At 39.5% G+C, this 22,935-nt stretch overlaps 1 protein-coding gene and 1 long non-coding RNA gene across 2 annotated transcripts; one reads left to right on the top strand and one right to left on the bottom strand.

The window, feature by feature from the left end:
• Positions 1 to 1,086: 1,086 nt before the first annotated feature.
• On the bottom strand, positions 1,087 to 11,106 carry LOC311258115 (complement factor H-related protein 1-like; the record flags this gene model as incomplete). Its single annotated transcript, XM_084354163.1, has 7 exons — positions 10,947 to 11,106; positions 9,973 to 10,140; positions 8,494 to 8,661; positions 7,962 to 8,150; positions 7,672 to 7,866; positions 2,264 to 2,440; positions 1,087 to 1,109 (listed from the first exon to the last, which is right to left on the bottom strand). The coding sequence occupies exons 3-7, from the start codon at positions 8,603 to 8,605 to the stop codon at positions 1,087 to 1,089; spliced, it is 696 nt and encodes a 231-aa protein (XP_084210289.1). The 5' UTR covers positions 8,606 to 8,661; positions 9,973 to 10,140; positions 10,947 to 11,106.
• A 1,424-nt stretch (positions 11,107 to 12,530) lies between these two features.
• On the top strand, positions 12,531 to 13,672 carry LOC311259151. Its single transcript, XR_014622838.1, has 3 exons — positions 12,531 to 12,612; positions 13,234 to 13,298; positions 13,388 to 13,672. It is a non-coding gene; the product is annotated as an uncharacterized lncRNA (long non-coding RNA).
• Positions 13,673 to 22,935: the final 9,263 nt, after the last annotated feature.

A 22,935-nucleotide genomic window follows, 5' to 3' on the forward strand; every position in this document is an offset into this window, starting at 1 on the left:
AGGTTAAAATAAGCCTCACATAATACATGAGAACAAAACAAAAGTTAAAAACATAGGCAGAGTACAACTTCTAGCCAAAAGGATGTTGAGATCATCCCTAAGATTTCTTTTTTGTTTCTACTGCAGCCTGCAGGATGTATGATATTTCATCACGTAGGAAAAGTCGACAGTGATTAAAGCGTGTTTATTTTAATTTCTTTGACATGGTCGATGCTCAGCCACAATCAAGCTCCCAACAGAACCTGCTATTTCCACTTCTAGCCAAAACTGTCCTATTGCAGTTTTTACCACATCACGTTTATAGTGTCAGTTATAAATACAAAGTGTTGGTATAATTTCTTCGGCATGGTCTGTGTGTTGCAATGAGCTCGCTCTAAATTGGACAGGCTGTGTATAGCCTGATTTTAGCCCCATCCTTTGAAATCGAGCCAATCAATGAATGTAATTAGAACTTCTCGTCTACAGCCTTGATTTAGACTGTCAGCAACCAGCTAGATTGCGGTTACAACATCGTGTCGCAAAACACAAATTTGTGTCATCATTTGAATAATTTGTCCATTTGTGGGTTGAATGAGAGACAATATGATTACTCCCAGCAAGCAAAACACATCATCTGGACGTCTCGGCTAGATGGAGCCCCAATTTAGTTGACTATCTGTAACCCACTTCTAGACAAAATGATCTTGAAATGTTTAGATTTTGTTTTTGTTACTGCAGCTTGCAGGATGTAAGATATTTCATCGCATAAGAACCGTCAACAGTGATTAACAGTGAGTCTGTTGAATCTGTCATTTCAACACGTGGACTTCCTCTGGAAAGTAATAAGATGTGACACGTAGAATTTACCCTCATAACGTATGTTCATGCCTATGATGTTGTAGGTATTAAACAGACCAAATGAAAGTACACGTTTTATTGAAATGACCAAACAAAGCACTCAAGAACAGACAGTGAATCAGTACATAACTGGTCTAACTTTTTACTTTGGTGGATCATTTACATGTTTGCCCATCCACTAGTTGACTCTGAACATTTAGTGACAGGTAGGCAGGTCTATCACACCATCAATACAAAGCTGACGCATGCTCACTGTGCCAGGTCTTCTTCCACTGACACATGCGAATGTGATATGATCATTATGGGGTGCATACAGCTTATTATCACCCTTAAATTTGAAGACAATATTATGTCTGCTCATGGCTTCAGTATCCACAGTGCAGGGTCCTGCAAGAAGTAACAGACAAATAAGACTTTGTTAATATCAGGGATGACTGTACAGTATACTGTATATATTTAATTATTGCTAATCTTGGCTATAACATACATTCAATTATTTTAAATACATATATTCAGTGTTTTAAAACTAAATGCATCTTCCTAAATGTAACAAGGAACATATTCTGTTACAATATTTTGCATATAAAACACAACTGACCAGAAAATTATATATATATTAAAAAAAAGAGGATTGAGGATGGGTCTCTGCCCAGAATAGACCACATTAACTTTCGATGAGGATCCAGATTCCCGACAGACCTTGCCTTCACTACGCTATACAGGCTGCCCACCGAAATGAAGGCAGCATTATGGCACAAAGGAAGGTAGAAGTGTTGTTTTCCCTGGTCAGTATCCCCAGGTAACAGTGGAACAACTGGCATAAGTGTGGAAACTCTACACTGGAAAGAGCAATAACCCTGCTGATGGAGGAGGCAAAGAAGGCAAAGAGGGAGAGTGATTGAAACCGAGGTAAAACAAGAGTGAACTAACGAGTATTCACTCGTTGTTCCCACGCTGATGTGTTTCCTCTCACCACCGGGACTTAAGACGGTTCAAAATCGTCTTTCCTTTAATCGATCAATAACAAAACTTGCCTACTAATTAAAACAGCCAAGAGTTTTACTCTGCCGTTTCACAGCACTGAGATCAGGGTTTGTCTCAGTTTGTATCATTACCATTAATCCTTATTAATATTGTAAATGCTACCTTTCTGAGTTTGAATTTCTTTGTACACCTTTAAGTAAAAAGCATGATACTTCCCTTCTAATATGTAGTTGAGTAGAAGTATAAAGTGGAATTAAAAGAGAAGACCCACATAAGGGACAGGCACCTCATACTGATGTACATGGCTTGAGTAAAAGTTCTTTCATTAATTTAATCACTAAATCCTGTTACTACTAACCAAACTGCAACACCGGTGGGACATGTTTTAAGTAAAATCAGCACTGAACGCAACATGAAACATGTAAAGGGATTTTTAACTTACTGAGGCATCGCATCTTTCCAAACCATTCGCCATTTCTGCAGGTTTGGTAAGGCTCTCCCTCCATTTGGTATAAATTCTGACAGACGTATTCAACCCTTTCATTATGACTGTAACGGCCTCGAAGACTTTCCCTGGTGTCTCCATCTGTGAGGGGGGGTGGATTATTACAATCCGGACCTAAAAGAATGTACAAGTTTAAACATTATTGTGGTGCAATTTAAATTTTTTTTTTACCTGGGAAGACAAAAAAACCGATCTCTCACTCTGAAAGGCAGTTACAGTGTTTTTTTGCAGTCACATGTTGACATACCTGTGAAAATGCCTTAAGTTGCAGTCACTTTTACGAAACTTGACACACTAAGAAGCACCAAGAAAATTACAATATTCTTTGGCAGGGAAGCATCAGATCAAATCCTCTCTGCTCACTATGGGAAACTTCCGCAAGCTGGGTCATAGATCTTTTGTTTTTCTCCATTGCATATTACAAGGATCAACAGGACAGAATTGAATTACCTCCACATGTTGGGAATGGAGCACTCCACTGTCCATCTGCCAAACATACAGTGTGTATATATATGTATGTATGTATGTATGTATATATATATATACATATATATGTATATATATATACGTTTAACTGTACACTATGTTTTGAACATTTTTGGTGCTTTACATTGCCGTCAGCCACCTCTTTCCTTTGGCACTACATTCCTTCAACCTTGTCCATGTCCATATTCCTGTTCACCATCCAGTTCAGCTCCTATGCAGCTGTGCCAGCCGTGTGCTGTATTGCACTGCAGATCAGCTGCTTGGGTCGGACTTTCAGCTGCTGTCTGACGGCAAACTAAAGCACCAAAAATGTTAAAAATATAGCAGACATTTATTGGATATATATATGTATATATATATATATACATATATATATATATATATATATATATATATTTATATTAGGGCCGGGACTCGATTAAAAAAATTAATCTAATTAATTAGAGGCTTTGTAATTAATTAATCGAAATTAATCGCATTTTTAATCGCATATAAATATTTGACCTGAGAACAGTGAGAAGCAATTTTTTTCATATAGGTTTTAGTATACCATTGAAAAATGACTGAATAAAAAAAAAAGAAAGAAAAAAAAAGTTCCTTTGTAATATTTACAATTTTGGGGATACTGAATTTTAGGTCTTCATTGAATGTTAGCCATAATTATTACTATTAAAATAAACTGAATAAATAAAGACATGGGATGTTTCATTCGGTGTGTAATGGACATATATATATATATATATATATATATATATATATATATATATATATATAATGTATTAGTTTCACTTTTTGAATTGAATTAGTGACATAGGCCTTAATAAACTCTCCCATGACATTCTAATGCACCTGTACATCAGAAACAATAGGAGTGATAGGTACAGTAGGATATGCAATAATTAACTACTGCATACATCTTGACAGCTCTACTTTACACTGTTGATTTGTATAATCCCAACAGACATGTCCAGTGATTTTCAGCTTTCTGTGTTTACATGTGTCTGTTTTGATGATACAAGTCAGCGGTCCTGAAATGTGTGTTTCTCCTCTATAAACACATTCTACATCGCGGAGGCGACGTCTCTCCACTTAGGGCTTCCTTCACCTTTGAAACAGGGCAGAGCTTGTGGGAAACACCTGCCTGACACAGCAACGTAGGGAACCGTGCACGTCCGCGGCGCACAGCTCCACGGACATGCACGGGGGGTAAAAACGGCGTCGCACCGAATGCACGCGGCTACGCGCCGCTATGGGTTGTGAGCGCACATGTCGCGCGTCTACATTGGAAGCTAATAGGTAGGCTATTATCAGTATAATCAGAGGCAACCATGAATGAGTTCGCCTCAGTTTCACGTGATTGTCACTGTCAGCCTGTTAATTTTACTGACCCGAGCTGAGACGCACCCCAAGTGTCGGCGGCTTTTTAACTAGTTAAATAATTGTGCTCCAGTATAATCGGTACGCCTGAAACTCATCCAGTGAGAAACGTTCCGCGGTGCAAATATAAGTGCGATTAAAATGCGTTAATTTTTTTTTATTTTTAAGTGGGCTTTCTTTTAGGTTTGCTAAAATACGTCTTGCTGTCGGTGCCATTTAGCAGCACAATGCTGCACAATGATGACTTTTGGATTATTCCTACTGTTGTGAAACGGTTGAAGGTTGGTTAGGTTCAGCCACAAAAATGACTTATTTAGGTTCAGGCACCAAAAAGAACTTGGTTAGGTTTAGGAAAAGATCATACTTTAGGTTAATGTAGCATGATTAACGTAAAACAAATCACTCTTCACTTTTGACCACACACAGGACACAAACTCTGGTCTCGAGAGGCAAGTAATGTGTATGACCCATCAAACCACCTTGACTGTTCTCGCTGTTCATGCTTAATATTACTACACTAGAGGGGCGCTTCAAGAAGTGAAGCCATGGGAGTGACTACAGTGTCAAACTGAGACGCATAAGGCCACTGACCAGGCTGCAGTACTGACACGTTGGGAGTGAGAACAGGCTGTTCTGAATGAGTTGTTGCCTGAGACATTTTAGTGTTGGATACATTTTTTCTGAAATTCCAAAAGTTCTCCGTCTTCATCTATGTTCAAAAGATCTTTCTACTGTCTTTGTAAAGCCAATAAAATCTAGGAGCCAAAATCAGTGCATATTCAGCCTCACATATGTTAGTCTGTTTCAATGGCTGGCCTGTCAAACAAAACAAAAAAACAAAAAAAAAAACAATAAATCAATAAATACAAAAAGTGTGTGAATTGGTAAGTGCACCAAACTATATCCATAATATTCCTAATTCCCATGATACCTTGCGCGAATTATGGGTGTGCGTCCTAGCGCCTTTTTTGAAAATGATTTGTCGTCATAAAAATGTTATCAACACGATCTTTGAATAACTCCCCTGCCACTAAATACAGATCTAAAATTTCATTGCGTCTTGGTCATAAACACATTAGTCTTGAAATCATGCATAAGCATTGACATTGTGTGAATTGGACACAGCGGGAGGATTAGAGCCACAACTAGCCTGTTGGTTCAGTGTATCTATGATTTAATCAAAGTACTCACGTATGATCAGCATGTGTTGTGCCTTTTAGCTTGAGTAAGGCATGTTTTTCACACTATAGGCTGAAGATTGGACACATATCTGATCTGCTGTCCTCAGACTGCTATAAGGATTTCATCAAGTGAAGGGGAAGGCTTTCATACAGCATGAATTGCAGTAGTTGAGAGTTTCACCCTTGTTGTGCTTTTAGGAGGTGTACTTCTAATTTAGTAATAATTAACAAATATAAACATGCTAACACGCTACACTAACATTAACCTGGTAAACACTATACCTGATATACATTGGCACTGTCTGGGTCAGAGTACATTAGCATGCTGGCATTTCGCTCAAAGTAGCTCAAGTACAGCCTCATCTGGCCACAAGTGAGGCTTTAAGACTCTTTGTGCTGTTAAAACAAGACAAGAACTGTTCTCCAAGGCTGCATCATGCTACATGAGCTGCAAGCATCATTTTCAAGCGAATGTGCAAGTCTTGATGGGAGGGACCGTGGATCGAGTAGAAACCTGATCTTTATTTAGATTAATCCAACTAAACTAACGATGGAATGTATTTGTTGTAGTTGTACGTTCTTACCTGCACAACTTTGAACCTCAGTCCAATTACCGCGCTTACAGGTAACAGTAAAACGTTTTTCCACGTCATTCTTGCATTCAAATTGGACTTGTTCCTCGTGGCTGTAACTTTCCTTATTATTGTGGATAATGTCAGCATCTCGAATGTCAGTTTTGTTACACACAGAGGTGTCAAAAGTATTCACATTCATTACTCAGGTAGAAGTATAGATACTAGGGTTTAAAAATACTTCTGTGGAAGTTGAAGTATCAACTCAAGCTTTTTACTCAAGTAAAAGTGTAAAAGTACTGGTTTCAAAACTAATTAAATTATAAAAGTAAAAAGTAATGAAAGGGAAAAAAATGCCATTAAGGACAAAAGCTTAGGCTGCGCCACAGGGGCCTACAGTGCACTACCCCACCTCCCCAAAAAAACATTTTTCTAAAGGCCATAATGACTATAATGTTATATTAAAATGTTAATGCTGAAAGATTTGGGATGCACTAGGCTACCTGTTTCAGCCTCATATATGCCCATTGTAAATGAACGTATTTTAGTACAATGCATACAATACATTAAAGAACCATATATGTGTACTACTGAGCATTAACATCTGTGACATTTTGCTCGAGTTCTCTTGAGTCCCTGCCACGGACGTCTTCGTACTAGGCTACATACATAAAGTCTGCTACAGTATGTCCTTGCTGGAGTGTGACGTGATTTGTGTCGTGCAGGGGCGATGGATCGCGTACAAACCAATAGGGTGTCGGACAGGGTTGGAATTTCGTCATTTTAGGGGCAAGGCCATTTGGCCTTCACTTTTTTTTTTTTAGGGGCACCAAGGCCACATGACAGGGCACAAAGGCCACTGAGTAAAATTCGATGGTTTTACCTTTCAGATTGATACCATAACATCCTAATTTATTTAAGACATGGATCATGTATTAAAACATTTTTTAATACCAATATTTAAATTACATCCAAAAAAGAGTGTAAAAGAGTGTAATTCACACAGAAAGCCGGCGCCACGGCTCCAAAAGTTCAAAAAATTGATACGGCCGGATATTGTCACAAATTTTTGCCGATACTTGCATCGATGCGCACTTTAAAGAGGGGCGCTTCAAGAAGTGAAGCCATGGGAGTGACTACAGTGTCAAACTGAGATGCATAAGGCCACCAGGCTGCAGTACTGACACGTTGGGAGTGAGGACAGGCTGTTCTGAATGAGTTGTGGCCGCCTGAGCCATTTTAGTGTTGGATAAAATGTTTCTGAAATTCTAACAGTTCTCCATCTTCATCTATTGATGTTCAAAACATCTTTCTACTGCCTTTGTAAATCTGATAAATCACATGTGTTTGTCTGTTTCAATAGCTGGCCTGTCAAAAAACAAACAAACAATCAAACAAAAACCAAAAACAAACAAATCAATAAATTAAAGAAAGTGTGTGAATTGGTAAGTGCACCAAACTCTATCCACATTATTCTAGTTCCCATGATACCTTGCACAAAATATAGGTGTGACTTCAGGTGCGTCCTAGAGCCTTTGAATATGCTGCACATCTGTACAAAGGGCACTGAAAGGCTAAACACAAACCTAGAAATCTTAAATTCCAATTCTTCTATACATACCTAATGACATTCAAAATCTCAAAAATGCAGCGGGGTACATTTTGCTTTAAAACTGGAATCTTCTTAAAAGCTGTCTGTGACTTTGTGAAAGTTTTTCAATTTACTTACGTGTGCATGTGATGCTCTTATTCTCCCATTGCCCATTGTCGCATCGAAGTGTTTCTGTGTTTCCTTCATCCGTTGTATACTTAGCACGGCACTTATAACTCACTACAGATCCAGACAAGAATATCTTCTGACATAAAGTCCCAACAACAACAGCATTCTCAAATTTAGGTGGGTGATCGCAGGAATTGGCACTAGCTGCAAGGGATAGAAACATGGACAGCATTAGGTTACACCCTGTAATCTTTTTATAAATATTTACCTCTGATAAAACAGGACTGAAAATGACTCACGTGTACAGATTGTTTCGAGTGATGTTCCAATTGAAATCCAGTTTCCTTCCTGACAATTTAAGTGTTCAACCTGAGCTTGGTATCCCGGCTTACAAATAATCGGGACTATTTCGTTTGATTCATAAGCTCTATGTTGAGGTTTCGTATCTGCATTAGGGATTGCAGGAATTTTTCCACACTTTGTTTTCTCTGGAGTGGATACAATAACAAACAATTAGGTTAAGGCTAATTAATAAGATATCACCAATTAATTAACATCTTTTAAAATCAGCCTGCATCTCACAGGGATCTCACAAATTCAATCCAACACATAATTCATTCATGTAACCTGTTGTAAAATATGCTGTTGCTACGGCCAAATAGGATTTTGTTTTGTATGAAGAATGGGTGAGATGCATTTACTCCAATGTAGAGTGGGATTGATCTGTCTTTCAGGAAATACCAATTGTTTCATGTCCTCAGGAATTCTTCACCGATTCCAAAACCTCAGTTAAATTTCAATTTCACCTGGGAGCCAATAAAGAATAATTACCGATGCATTGAACTGATTCAAGTCCAGACCACTTGCTGCCAAGACATTTGGCTTTACCCCACCAGCCATTGGTGAAAAGCTTGAAACTGGTATTGCAGGCGTAGGACAGCATGTAGTTGTCTTTGCTAACTATAACAAATCCATTGGAAACATCAGGTTTTGGACATGCTGTCAATGAAGAACAAATGAAGAACTTATATTCAGATAGCATAAATACAAAGATAGTATCAACACATTTTTAGACATGACAATGTCAGGTCCAATGAAAAGAAATGTGGAGTTGATTATGTTAAATCTAGATGAGGGATTTTGTTTACTTTATCTAGTTGTAAACCTTAGTTAGCAAATGTAAACTAGCAGGCTAACTTTAGGACAGTACAGTATACTGGGGCATAATCAGCCATTTTTATGTTTTTTCCCAAAAACTGGCAACAACCAAGACTGTTTGTCGCTGAAGAAACACAGACACTACGTGATACCAACGGCGATATACTATTGGCTTAATAAACCTTTTTACAATCTGTAACCAACTGTCAGAATTATTACACAGAAATAAACAACACAATAATTTTGGACCCGACAATAATTTTAAAATTACTGATTCACAATCATGATAATGCTTTTAAGGAAAAGAGATACTTTTATTTATGCACATTCTTCAAGGCCTTAAGATGTTTTATTTTTGAAAATGATTTGTCGTCATAAAAATGTGATCAACACGATCCTTGAATAACTCCCCTGCCACTAAATACAGATCTAAAATTTCACTGCATCTTGGTCATAAACACATTAGTCTTGAAATCATGCATAAGCATTGACATTGTGTGAATTGGACACAGCGGGAGGATTAGAGCCACAACTAGCCTGTTGGTTCAGTGTATTTATGATTTAATCAAAGTACTCACGTATGATCAGCATGTGTCATGCCTTTTAGCTTGAGTAAGGCATGTTTTTCACACTATAGGCTGAAGATTGGACACATATCTGATCTGCTGTCCTCAGACTGCTATAAGGATTTCATCAAGTGAAGGGGAAGGCTTTCATACAGCATGAATTGCAGTAGTTGAGGGTTTCACCCTTTTTGTGCTTTTAGGAGGTGTACTTCTATTTTAGTAATAATTAACAAATATAAACATGCTAACACGCTACACTAACATTAACCTGGTAAACACTATACCTGATATACATTGGCACTGTCAGGGTCAGAGTACATTAGCATGCTGGCATTTCGCTCAAAGTAGCTCAAGTACAGCCTCATCTGGCCACAAGTGAGGCTTTAAGACTCTTTGTGGTGTTAAAACAAGACAAGAACTGTTCTCCAAGGCTGCATCATGCTGCATGAGCTGCAAGCATCATTTTCAAGCAAATGTGCAAGTCTTGATGGGAGGGACCGTGGATCGAGTAGAAACCTGATCTTTATTTCGATTAATCCAACTAAACTAACGATGGAATGTATTTGTTGTAGTTGTACGTTCTTACCTGCACAACTTTGAACCTCGGTCCAATTGCCTTGGTTACAGGTAACAGTAAAACGTTTTTCCACGTCAGTCTTGCATTGAAATTGGACTTGTTCCTCGTGGCTGTATCTGTCCTTATTATTGTGGATAATGTCAGCATCTCGGATGTCAGGTTTGTTACACAGTACCTCTGAAACAAATTCAATGAAATTATGGAGTCAGTCAGACTACCTCCAGCTGTTACTGTCACATTCAAATATTTTAAAACAAAATATTTCATATATAGTATATATAAAGGCTTGTGTAGGTGAGATACCGCCCCTTGTGTCAGGCTTAATACTACTACACTACAGGGGTGCTTCAAGAAGTGAAGCCATGGGAGTGACTACAGTGTCAAACTGAGATGCATAAGGCCACCAGGCTGCAGTACTGACACGTTGGGAGTGAGGACAGGCTGTTCTGAATGAGTTGTGGCCGCCTGAGACATTTTAGTGTTGGATAAAATGTTTCTGAAATTCTAGCAGTTTCTGTTTCAATAGCTGGCCTGTCAAAAAACAAACAAACAAGCAATCAAACAATAACAAAAAACAAACAAATCAATAAATTAAAGAAAATGTGTGAATTGGTAAGTGCACCAAACTCTATCCACATTATTCTAGTTCCCATGATACCTTGCACAAAATATAGGTGTGACTTCAGGTGCGTCCTAGAGCCTTTGAATATGCTGCACATCTGTACAAAGGGCACTGAAAGGCTAAACACAAACCTAGAAATCTTAAATTCCAATTCTTCCATACATACCTAATGACATTCAAAATCTCAAAAATGCAGCGGGGTACATTTTGCTTTAAAACTGGAATCTTCTTTAAAGCTGTCTGTGACTTTGTGAAAGTCTTGATGGGAGGGACCGTCCATCGAGTAGAAACCTGATTTTTATTTAGATTAATCCAACTAAACTAAGGATGGAATGTATTTATTGTAGTTGTACGTTCTTACCTGCACAACTTTGAACCTCGATCCAATTACCGCGCTTACAGGTAACAGTAAAACGTTTTCTCACGTTATTCTTGCATTCAAATTGGACTTGTTCCTTGTGGCTGTAACTTTCCTTATTATTGTGGATAATGTCAGCATCTTGGATGTCAGGTTTGTTACACTGTACCTCTGAAACAAATTCAATGAAATTGTGAAGTCAGTCACACACTAATGAGCACACTAATATGGAACATTTAACAAAACACCCAAAAGTAAACATATGTAATGTTTAAAAATGTCAAATAAGCAACTGTTTTTGCAAGACATGTTGTAAAAATGGAAATGAGGCATGGAGGTGTTGTCTATCAAATCATTGAACAATCATCATAAAGGAGTACCAACTAGTTTTGCATTCAAAACAGATTGTCATCAGTTTTGAAATTGTGTCGCTATGAAATTCTGTAATAGTGGAATGATAAAATAAGACACACCCACCAACCAGAAAACTGGTTAGAAGAAGAACAGGTAGCAGATGTTTACAACCCGTCACACCTTTGTCATGTGTCATTGCTGTTGTTTAGTCAGCCTGTTTTTCCTTAAATCACTGATTCTGTGTTGCCTTTACACATAGTGATTCATTTTTCCCCAGCTAGATTGATCTCTACCACCTTAAAACCCTGTTGTCGTAACAAGAGCTACAACAGCGATTACAGCTGTTCGGTGCTTGGTGATCACTTTTACTTCACCTCAAGAATCCAAGACAATGACCATAACTCCCCTGCCACTAACTATAAATCTGAAATGCTGGCATGTCCCGTGGCTTTCACATTACAGGCTCAAGATTGGACTCAATGGCACATGAATTGTAGTAGTTTGTCGTTTCACTCTTCTTGTGGTTACTTTTATTTATCACAGAGGAGCGTCACAGTTTTCTAACTGACTTATCCAGAAGGCAGTACATTTGGGATTGACTGGATGGTTATTTCCTAAAATCTATTTTAAAAGAACAAATCCATAGAAAGAGAAATAAACATGAACAACAATGAAAGTGAGTTTTGCACTTCCTCACCTCCCACCAAACATTAGACGTCTGATAGACGTCCAGATCATGTCTATATTGCGTCCGTCGGTCCAAGACCAATTCTGGACCACTACACGACGTGCAAACTAGGTCTGCTATTTGGACGTCTAATCATGACCCCACTTGGACGTCAATATGCAGTTGAACATTTGAACGTCGGGCTAGGTCACTTATTTCGACGTCTAAGACAGGTGCAGGTAATTGACATGATGTAATTTATTTATTTACATTATTATTATTATTATTATTATTATTATTATCATAGTAGTAGTAGTATGGGCATGATGACATATTTTGTGATTACACATTATTTTTGAATAAAAGTAATATTTTTGTTTGTTTACATTTTTGTTTTTCTCTTTTAAAATAGTGTTATTCTGTTTATTACAACAATAAAGGTGTAGCCTTTGGGGAAGGGGGGGGGGGGGGGATGTTACAGTCAACGCCATTGTGATTGGCTGAGGCATTGCGTCATCAACGTACATCATAAGAGCCTCTCCCATTGGCCCAGGTGTTTCTCTACAGTGAAAGCAAATGGCCGCTCGGCTCTGTGCACCTTCGACCTCTACAACAACCCGAAAATCAGCGTCGTCCACTAAATTGCAGGTAAGTTCGGTCAGCACATAGACCCATAAGTTAATTTTATGTTCATTTATGCATTTATAGCGTTTGCCGTTTTAGCTTTATGCCTCAAACCTGTTGTTGCTACAATTAGCATTACATCTGCTAACGTTAGCTTTTGAACACGACCAATTTTGTTTAACGTACAACGAAACCGGCGAAAAATAAATACATGGAGTGAAGCGCTGGAGCCGTGGGCCATTACACGACCCTTATCGGCAACAGGCCTCCAGTGTTAACGAGCAGGAGGGCCATTGTGTTGAGCTGGGGAGCGGCCGGGTGTTAGCAGCGGATGCTAACCGCTAATGCTAGTCGAAGTTGGCATCGAGCTACCTCACAACACAGCCATCTTTCTTGTTACCGGTCGAGGCTTTATTTGTCGGTGACAGCCGGTTATGGGTCCGCGGCTCCAGCGCTTATTTCTTTTTCTTTGACGTGCTGCTGCTGAGATAGACAGAGAGAGAGAGAGATTAGCACTTGCTAACACCCGGGACAGCTAATGGGGCTAGCAGCACAGACCAATATACAGGCGGGGGGAGGGAGTGCTTCAGACACAGCCACGTTAGTAATGTGTTTCTAAATCCTTTTTTCTTATCCTTTTGTCAGGTGGTGTTTGGTCCTCTTTTGAAAGTGAGTGAGGTGTCCTGCCCTTTGGAAGCCACCTAAACAAGGTACAGATTGTGACCTCATGCTCCTTTGCACACACCCAGTCAAATATATTGTCAGACTAAACTGACTTGTACTGCATCTGTGTCTACAGATGGCTATGAAAATGAGACAATGGCGGAAAGGCCAAAGAGACATGGATGAACTTCTGCGTCATGACAGCGAAGATGAACATCAGAGCTAACCTTTTTTTTTTTTTTTTTACACGTTTGTATATACTGCCTGCTGTTGTATTGTCAACTGACGTCTGCAATTAAAAATGGGTGACAAAACAGTCAGGATTTGATTGTGATTTATTATAACGTGACTGTAGAAACGTGTCCAGAAGGTAGGAACCTGTTTTCCTGTACCAGCTAATTTTACTGTAGCGTCATTTGGTTATGCATAGGAACTAAACCAGCAAAAAAAAAAAAAAGAGTAATATGAGTTATAATTTGACGTAGAAAAGACGTCCACAACGACCATATTTGGACTAGAAATAGCTCCTGCACGGCGGTACTGTGGACGTCATAAATGGACGTCAAGTATACGTTGAAAGAAAGACGTCGTCTGGAGTAACAGTCTGCACCTTGAGTTGACCAAAATTAGACGTGCAAAAATGACTTGGAAAAGACGTCGTTTGGACGTCTCTTTGCGCAGTGGGCTGTACATTGTGAATCCCCGATCCAACCATTGTCCCCACAGATTCGAGTTGGATGTCCTTCATAACCTTCCTTGCAATCGTAATTGGCCCGTTCATTGTTTTTGTATCTCCACTTGGGGTCGACAATATTTGCATTTGGGATACCCTCTCTTGCACAGCTTATTTCTAAAAACAAATGCAGTTATTTATGTACTATTTTTTGCAGAGAGTATGGGCTTGTCACCTATCTAGAGAGTGTGTGACTTCAGTGGTAGTAGTAGTAGCATTAACGAAGATACAACTGAAGACTATAACCACCCTTGGTAAAAGAAGCACAGAAAGGCTTCCCGTTCAATGATTTTGTATCTCCACTTGGGGACGACAATATTTGCATTCGGGATATCCTCTCCTTCGCAAGTTATTTCTAAAAACAAATGCAGTTATTTATTTACTAGGTATGTTCAGGATATTCAGTTTGTTGCATGTTATCTCTGGAAAAAAAGGCATTTATATACTACCTTACACATTTGTTTCACATTCGTTGGCCACGTGGAGAGTATGAACTTGTAAGCAACAGGCTGGTAGTAGTGGTAGAATTACAGGTTAGAAATGCAGACCTGAAAGGCTAGAGTAGTGACACAGCTGTGTACAAAACAGTAATGATCAGCTGACTACTTTGTGGTAATTTGGTGGTAAAGGTTAATAGAGTTATATTTCACTTCACTTGTTCTGTCTCTAGTCCTAAGAGTTATCCTGCTGGATCGTGAGGCTTTTGTTCAGTGGGTCAGAGACATTCAGCACAGCAAAGTGTACCCTGATAGTTCTGGGGTCATTGATTACTGCTGGAGTAAAGACTTTCAGTGGGTGAAAACTAGTGGCTAAGAAATGTAAATTAGACCCTGGGTTCTAGTTCTAGTCTAGTTCAGGGGAGTAGAGTAGCAGGCATCCCACTGAACAAATGGCCTCCAAGTGACACTGTACAGCAGTAGAAATGACAGTTCCTCTGGGCGCAGCTGGTTGGATTGAACTCTCTGAAGGTACATGTCAACAGGCTCTGTCATTTTAATGCCTCCCATTCATTATCTATGTAAAAAGCTGTGCCATGCATCCTGATAGCGGCGTGTTGTGTTTTCAGAGAAGGGGCATTGAGTTGCCCGCCCCATCAGGGGCGTCCAGCGTGACATCACGCCCCTGTGGACACGTTCCCCACAGTCTGTCTGACAGGATGATCAGTGGTGACCTGGTATCGTCATGCGTGATCCGATCACAAGGGGGCAGCTCAAAGTACAGGTGTGACCACCCCCAAGACGCATTGAGGGCGCATTTTAAGATCAGATCAGTCAGACCACATTCGGAGGTGGTCTTGGACGAAATGAAGGACCGCCTCCTCAACCGCTGTCCACCGCATGACAACAAGAAGAAGCCACAACAACATTCATAATGGATTGAACGCTGTCTGTTTCCCATGTGGTTCACTGGAATGTAAATCATGTGTTTGTTCTCTCTTAACCTGCCAATGTTAGTGAACTCACTGTCTGTTTCAACTAACCACTGAACTGGTAATAGCAATATGACCAGACTCCCTTACAAATCGTGTGATTTTAAGAGTTGTTGCATGAGTAGAAACTTAAACTTTGTGAAATGGCTACAGTAAATGTTAAATCATTGGTGACTTCTTGTGTATTCGGCATTCAATGCAAAACATTAAGATGTTTCTTCCACTGTAAAAAGTGTCAGTTTGTCGCAAACAAAACATGCCCACAATGAAAGTGTGTTCTGTACTTCCTCACCTGTACATTGTGAATCCCCGGTCCAACCATTTTCCCCACAGATTCGAGTTGGACGTCCTTCATAACCTTCCTTGCACTCATAATTGGCCCGTTCATTGTTTCTGAATCTCCACTTGGGGTTGACAATATTTGCATTTGGGATATCCTCTGTTTCGCAAATGATTTCTAAAAACAAATGCAGTTAATTATTTACTATTTTATGTGGAGAGAATGGGCTTGTAACCTATCTAGAGAGTGTGTGACTTCAGTGGTAGTAGCAGCATTAACTAAGATAGAACTGGAGACTAAACCACCCTTGTTAGAAGAAGCACAGAAAGGCTTCAGAAGTAGACTTCCTGGTGGAACTAGTAGAGATTCTGGTCATTTTTCACAGAGGAGCAACAGAAAGCATCCTGACTGAAACCATCACAAACTAGCATGGTTTGTGCGTGGATCAGGACAGAAAGCCTCCACAGTGGGGGATTAAAACTGCTCAGAACATTACTGGTACCATCTACAGAGCATCAGTGTCACCAGTGAAGTGAGATGTCTGTACAGAGCCCAAAGGATACTAACAGGCTGGACACACTGGATGCCTGTGTAAGAGTGCACAGGAAAAATATCTGCCCGTCACCTGTTGTGTGTATTGTCTTCATGTCTGTGACATATTCTACACATACAGACATTAAAACTGTAGTAAAATGCTGGTATGATGTCCATATGACTGTCTACAGGTCTTTTTGAGCTCTATTTTTGCTGAGAATATTGAGAATTCTGGCCTGACTAGATGACCAGTATTGACCATTGAATGAATGTGTTATTCTACTTTGGGGTCTGAGATAAACAATAGATTGGGAAATACGACTGACATCACACCTGATGAGAACACACACACATAACTGCATGGACACTCCAAATCAACATGTAGGGCCAAGTCAGCCAGGATAAACACAAACACACACATGCACGAGCATACACGCACTCTCTCACACAAGACTCGGGAGTTCTTGGAAAGTACATGAAATACTAGGAAAGATATGGAACAATGAGACAAGGGTCATCGTGACATTTTGATAATGGTCTAGGTCATCACTGCCCAAGTGTGATTGTGCTTGCAGATTTCGAGACACATAAATGTCTGGTCAGTCCAGAAATAAACGGAACCCACTTTCTGCAAACCTTGCCTCTGTGTCGTCTTTCTGAGAGTTTCGGCTTCAACAGATACTATTGTTGTATACATTGTCTACAACAAGAACCGTGTGTGTGTTGCATTAGAAATAGGCGAATCTCTAGATGACGCGACGCAGCAGCCAAGCTTGATGTGCGTGTGAGAAGCACATCTCAGGCATCCTGTGTGAACGGTCTGACCTGTTGACATGGACGCCGAAATGAAAAGTGAGTGGTAACACCACGCAGCAGCGATGCAGACGCATCTTGTGTGTCCAGCCTGTAAAAGACAACACCCACCCCAGCCACAATCTGTTCATCCTGCTGTCATCTGGCAAAAGATACAGGAGTATCTGCTGCTGTACCACCAGAATACACAATTCATCACCACTCCATTTTTTAAAAGTAGATTCTGCAGGTCTCAAAGGAATCAAACATAGTTTAAAAAATAAATAATTTACCTTGTACATTGTAACCGGAGACTAAAAAGGTTAGAATAGCAACACAACTGCAGAAGGTTATTGTCATTATCTATTCATTTACAGATTAGTTTCATGATTAATTAATTAATTGATTAATCTTTTGGACTGTAAAATGTAAAAAGATAATGAAAAATGCTCATTGCAGTTTCCTAGAGTCTTCAGCTTCTTTTGTCCAACCAACAGTCCAAAACCCAAAGATTCTACATTTACTGTCAGAAATGAGGACAAAATCAGCAACTCCTCACATTTAACAAACTGGAACAAGCAAATGTTTGACATTTTTGCTTGAAAAATAACTGAAAAAATGAATCCATTATTGAAATAGCTGACACTTAATTTTCTTTCTCATTGTTGCAATATTTACACTGCTGGCTCCCAGTAACTGCTAACTGTGTGAATGACTGCTCTTCAGTTGTAGTTCAACAAGTCAGAGACATTCAGGACAGCAAACTCTCCCCTGACAGTGTCTGGGCCTTCAATTACTCCTGGGACAAGGATTTTTAGTGGGTAGAAACTATTGGCTGAGAAAAAGAAATGGGATGCTGGGTCCCTTAGTCCCCTAGAGTCCCTAAAAAGATTCTAGGGTCCGTGGTGAACTTCCTGCAGAGGATCAACAGCTGTACGACGCTTGATTTAAAAAAAGGCCCCTAATGCTTTTCTTTTTCAGTGGCTGTATATAATGGAAATTAAGTTCCTGGGACGTTTTTGTTGAATAACATTTTTATATATAGCATTTATACATATAAAAACACAACAAAGCAAGCAACAACAGTGTGTACTGGATACTATAATGATATAAATAGCATATGATCATAATAAAATAAGGATAATAAATATAGTTGTATCTTATCTTATGATTGTCTTTGTCTGTTACTGTCTGTCCTTGAGTTTATCTGTAGCCCTTTGCTGCTGTAAAAATACAGAAAGTTATATAGAAAGACTGCCATTGTCTATGGGGCGCCGATTGTAGCCGGAAGTACCAAAATAAAAGCTCATTGTCGCGAACAAGCGCTATCTGCGGTCTCCTCGGGTAGTCAGGCCAGAGATTGCGCTGCACTGTTAGTCACGTCTCCTCACCGTGCTCTCATGTTGCCTGCCACCATGTCCAGCGACTCAGCTGGAACATTGGTAGGGCCGTTTTGGCAGCAATACAGAGGTTCAGCAATGCGTCCGCAACGACAGCGACAGTAGCCCTTCTCACATAGTCGCCGCATTATCGCTGCAGCGGCGGTTCGCCAATTCTCCGTCGTTGTTTGTTCACACAGAGCCAAGCAGCTTGATGTTTGGTGGGTCAGGATCTCAATCCCAGCACATTAGAACAGCATCCATATGATTATAAACAGTCAGCGGGTACATGTTTAGATTGACAGGACTCCTGTCAATGGAGGACACCTGGGGAAACACCTTGAAACACCTTGACGTCATCAACATGACGTGTACCTCTTTCGGAGCTGCTGCTTGGCTCTGTGTGAACAACCAACAGCGGAGAATTAGCAAATCGCCGCTCCGGCGATAATGCGGCTTCTCTGTTTGAAAAGGGCTAGCACAGCTACAGCATACACCACAGTAGAGCCACTACAGCACTGGGTAGCTTTTATTTTGGTACTTCCGGTGACAGGCAGTGTGAATTTGCATATTAGCTAAATATTTATATTTAACATTTATATTTATATTTAACATTTATATTTATATTTAACGTTTCGATTTCGATTTAACATTTCGATTTAGATTTAACATTTAGATTCAACATTTAGATTTAGATTTAACATTTAGATTTAAATTTAACATTTATATTTAGATTTAACATTTAGATTTAATACATTATATTTTTACAAGAGAAGTAAATATCACAAAGTTCACAAATATTGCTGTAAATCTGGTCAAAAGCAATATTAAAAAATTCACATACGTTTTTTTAATGGGGTTTGGTGCTAAATGTGTGGAAAAGTTGCTCTTTATTTTAGCATGCACAACTTTACAATCGGCACCCCATAATTGTCTCACTATTTGTTTTATATTCAACAATTTTCTTTGCCATTTTTGTCATTAATGTGAAATTATTAGTACATACAGATGTACTATTTCAATTTTGTCAGTATTTCAAAGTGAGTGAGCTGTGTTACACGACCTGGAGCACAAGAAAGGTGATGGTTTCAGTGATGTAAAAAACGTTCTGCCCATTTAATGTACATTAAATGATTAGTTAGGGCCGACTCCACATGGAACCACCAAGGAAAAATATGCCAAATTCATGCTTGACAAATGTGGCCTTCAACAATTCCTTATGCCAATGAACTATTTTCCACCATGTGAGTATTTCAGTCAGCCTATATGACACACACTACTCTCTTGAGCGTCTAGCAGTGATCAAAGCTTAATTATCGAGATTCTGAATGATGGAGACAGTTTGTTGTTTTACATTCATGGTGGCAACTTTCCTGTGCTGCATTTTATGTCAACCAGCAAAGGCTGTTTTGCCAGAGCTGAAGGGAGCATTTACTGTAGCGCCGGAGTAGAATACAGCAAACAGCAGGCTTAAGTTAGTTTTGCAATAAAACACATATTTTTTCTTCTCAAATGGCCCAAAGCATTAACTGACACAATCAATAAATGATTGTTTTGTTTTCTAACTGCAGTAAAACAGCTGAGAAAATGGGCCTGTAATGTGACAATCTTACCGTCCCTCTGTGAAGACTTTTCCATTTTCAGCCACAGGATAAAAAGCCAAAGAAGGTGAAAGAGTCTCATTATGAAGATCCAGGAACTGCTGGTTTTAGGAATAATAATCACTTTGTTTCACTAAAGTGTTTTATGCCTTGACTTCTACAGATCAAAGTCTTCCTGTGCAGCGCTAATGCACACATGGGCAATGAAAACAGTTTTGGGAACATGGCGCAAATCCTCCCTTTACCACACACACACACACACACACACACACACACACACACACACACACACACACACACACACACAGATTATGACATTATTCTATCTGCTTTCATAGCTCCTTTACAGACAGAATTAATGAATAAACTCACATCGTATCCTGTGTTGTTGGTTGCTACCATTGAAACAATAGGTTTAATAAATTCATTTTGTGGTAGCTTCTCATTGTCCAGAATGCCCATCTGCTTGTATGAATCAGCTATGTAACATCCAGTAACGTTTACTCTTACCGTTGCCGGTATTCTCTGCCGGCCTCACCTGATTTTACTGCCCTGCTCTTGTCCATTAAACTGATAACTGGTTTGCCATCTACCGTCTGCCTGCATCCATGTGAATTCAGCATGAAGTACAACAAGCACCTTTAAACTTTACTTAAGTACAGTACTTGATTAAATGTCCTCAGTTATTTCCAACAATGCAACAGAAATGTTTCCAGTATGGAAAGAATATATCAAGTACCTGCTATACTGAAAACCTCATTCCTAATGTTTTCAAAAACATGTAGTTTTATTAAATATATAAAAACATACATCTGCAAAAGACTGTTGTGCTTAACTTTTACAGCATTGGAGGCCTGACTAATAAATATTACAAGTATCCATTAAAAGCTTCTCATTGTCCAGAATGCCAACGCTCAGTGAAAAGTGTTTCTGAAGACGTTTTAGGTGAGAAATGAGCCACACAGTTTCTGAATGTGTCCTAATTTTAACTCCACAGTATTTAGTTTATATAGTTTTCCTGTAGACTCCAGAGGCGGCGTGTCACACTGGACATCTCTGATTTGCAAAAGTAGCCAAAATTCAACTTTATGCAAATCAGGAGCGGGAAACACAACACCCTGTCTCTTGAAAGAATGCATTGCACGGCTGCTTACATAGACAATGAATGGAAAGTGTGGAAACAACGGATCCTGTGGACACATACCATAATACTGATGTGTTGATGACTAATGGCTAATATTGGCTGAAAAGTTTGCTGAGTACCAGCGCAAAGTTGTAGTTACTCCACATTTCAAGATATATAATTTCATTACATTAAATGTGAATTAAATTTAGGTTTTACACATGGAACTTTTCAATAAAACGAATAACAACTCCCTTCTGCAATTTGATTTTTAAGTGTCTGACCAAGCAAAAACATCCTTAATAAAACATTAAAAGGCCAAGATTTCCCCTGAAAGTAAAGCTAAAAACTGTAATACCAGTTTTGACTTTAATTACAAGGCATTTTTACATTGGACAGCAAGCTGCCAAATTGGTGGTCCTTTTGCGGATAGGTCTGCGCATTTAGACAGAGCGCAGCATATTGGGGGTCTGTTTTGGTCCGCCTATATGATGCCTCGGAGTGTACACTTTTTGCCGCCTCCATTGCTATGTAAATCCAAGGTGTCAATGTGCTGGCAATTGCATGATATGGGCGGAGGTGTCGTTGACATGCACTGTTGTGCGAGCCACAGCCGGGAGTTTTAAAAGCAGGAAACAGCTGATCACAGCAGTCAGTTCATCACTTCATCCGCAGACATCAAGATGAGCAACTGGAAAGCTGCTGAGATCCAGGAGATGCTAACCATCACAGCCGAGAGAATTGTCAATAACCAGATCACGGGGACTGTGAAAGGTGGCATTTTGTATGAAAAGGTCGCCGAGGAGCTTAACTGACGTGGCTTTCGCCGGGAGAAGAAGCAGCCCAACTTGGTGCTTCACGTCACGTCTCATGTTAACGCCTACCCCGTGCCGGCTTTTTTGAAAAGGAGGAATATTACGCCTCCGTTTCACAAAGACAAGGTGGCAAATTGCAGCCATTACCTGGCTGCAAATGTGGCGCATTTTCTATCTAAAAGGGGCTACAGACAATTACTGTTATTTTCTGTTGTTTCACAGTATTTATTTAGCACCCCCTGTTGCCAGAATATATAATATATACCCAGAAAGACAATAAAATCCATTTGAGAAAGCAGAAGACAGTTAATTTACTGTAAGTTTGACTCAAACTGTCACATATGACAACTCTGAACTGAGGACGGATGATTGATGGTGAACTGTTCTACAGTATTTGTTTACCTTTTTCCTCTGGTTAATCATTTACATGTTTGTCCCGCCAGCTCATGTCACTTCCAGTCAACTAAAGCTTTTACTGGCAAGACGGGCGGGTCATTACACCATCAAAACACACACGCACGCACGCACGCACGCACGCACGCACGCACACACACACACACACACACACACACACACACACACACAAACTCTTGCTGTGCCAGTGGGTCTTCCTTTGGTACACCTGACCTCAAGTTCACTACTATGGGCTGAATATGGGCTTTCAGTCATGGCAAAATTTAAATCCATTATTAGGTCATTTTTAATGGTATCACCATTCAGCCTGCAGGAGATCATAGACAAATGTTGTTAATGGCAGGAATGACTTTATGGCATTCTGCATACATACAGCAGTGGAAGAGGTGCTCAGATGCTTTGCTGATGTGAATGTGCGAGTACAACAATGTAAAAATAAACTCCATGCATTAGAATTCATCCAAAATCCTACTTATGACTGATCTAAGTACCAGCAAAATATCCTTAAAGCATCAAAGTAAAAGTGCCCCCTGTAACTGATGATTTATATATGACATCATTAGACTGTTAATATTGATGTATCA

This window comes from Pagrus pagrus (assembly GCF_965226575.1).
Source record: "Pagrus pagrus genome assembly, chromosome: 6".
Classification (NCBI taxonomy): Eukaryota; Metazoa; Chordata; class Actinopteri; order Spariformes; family Sparidae; genus Pagrus; species Pagrus pagrus.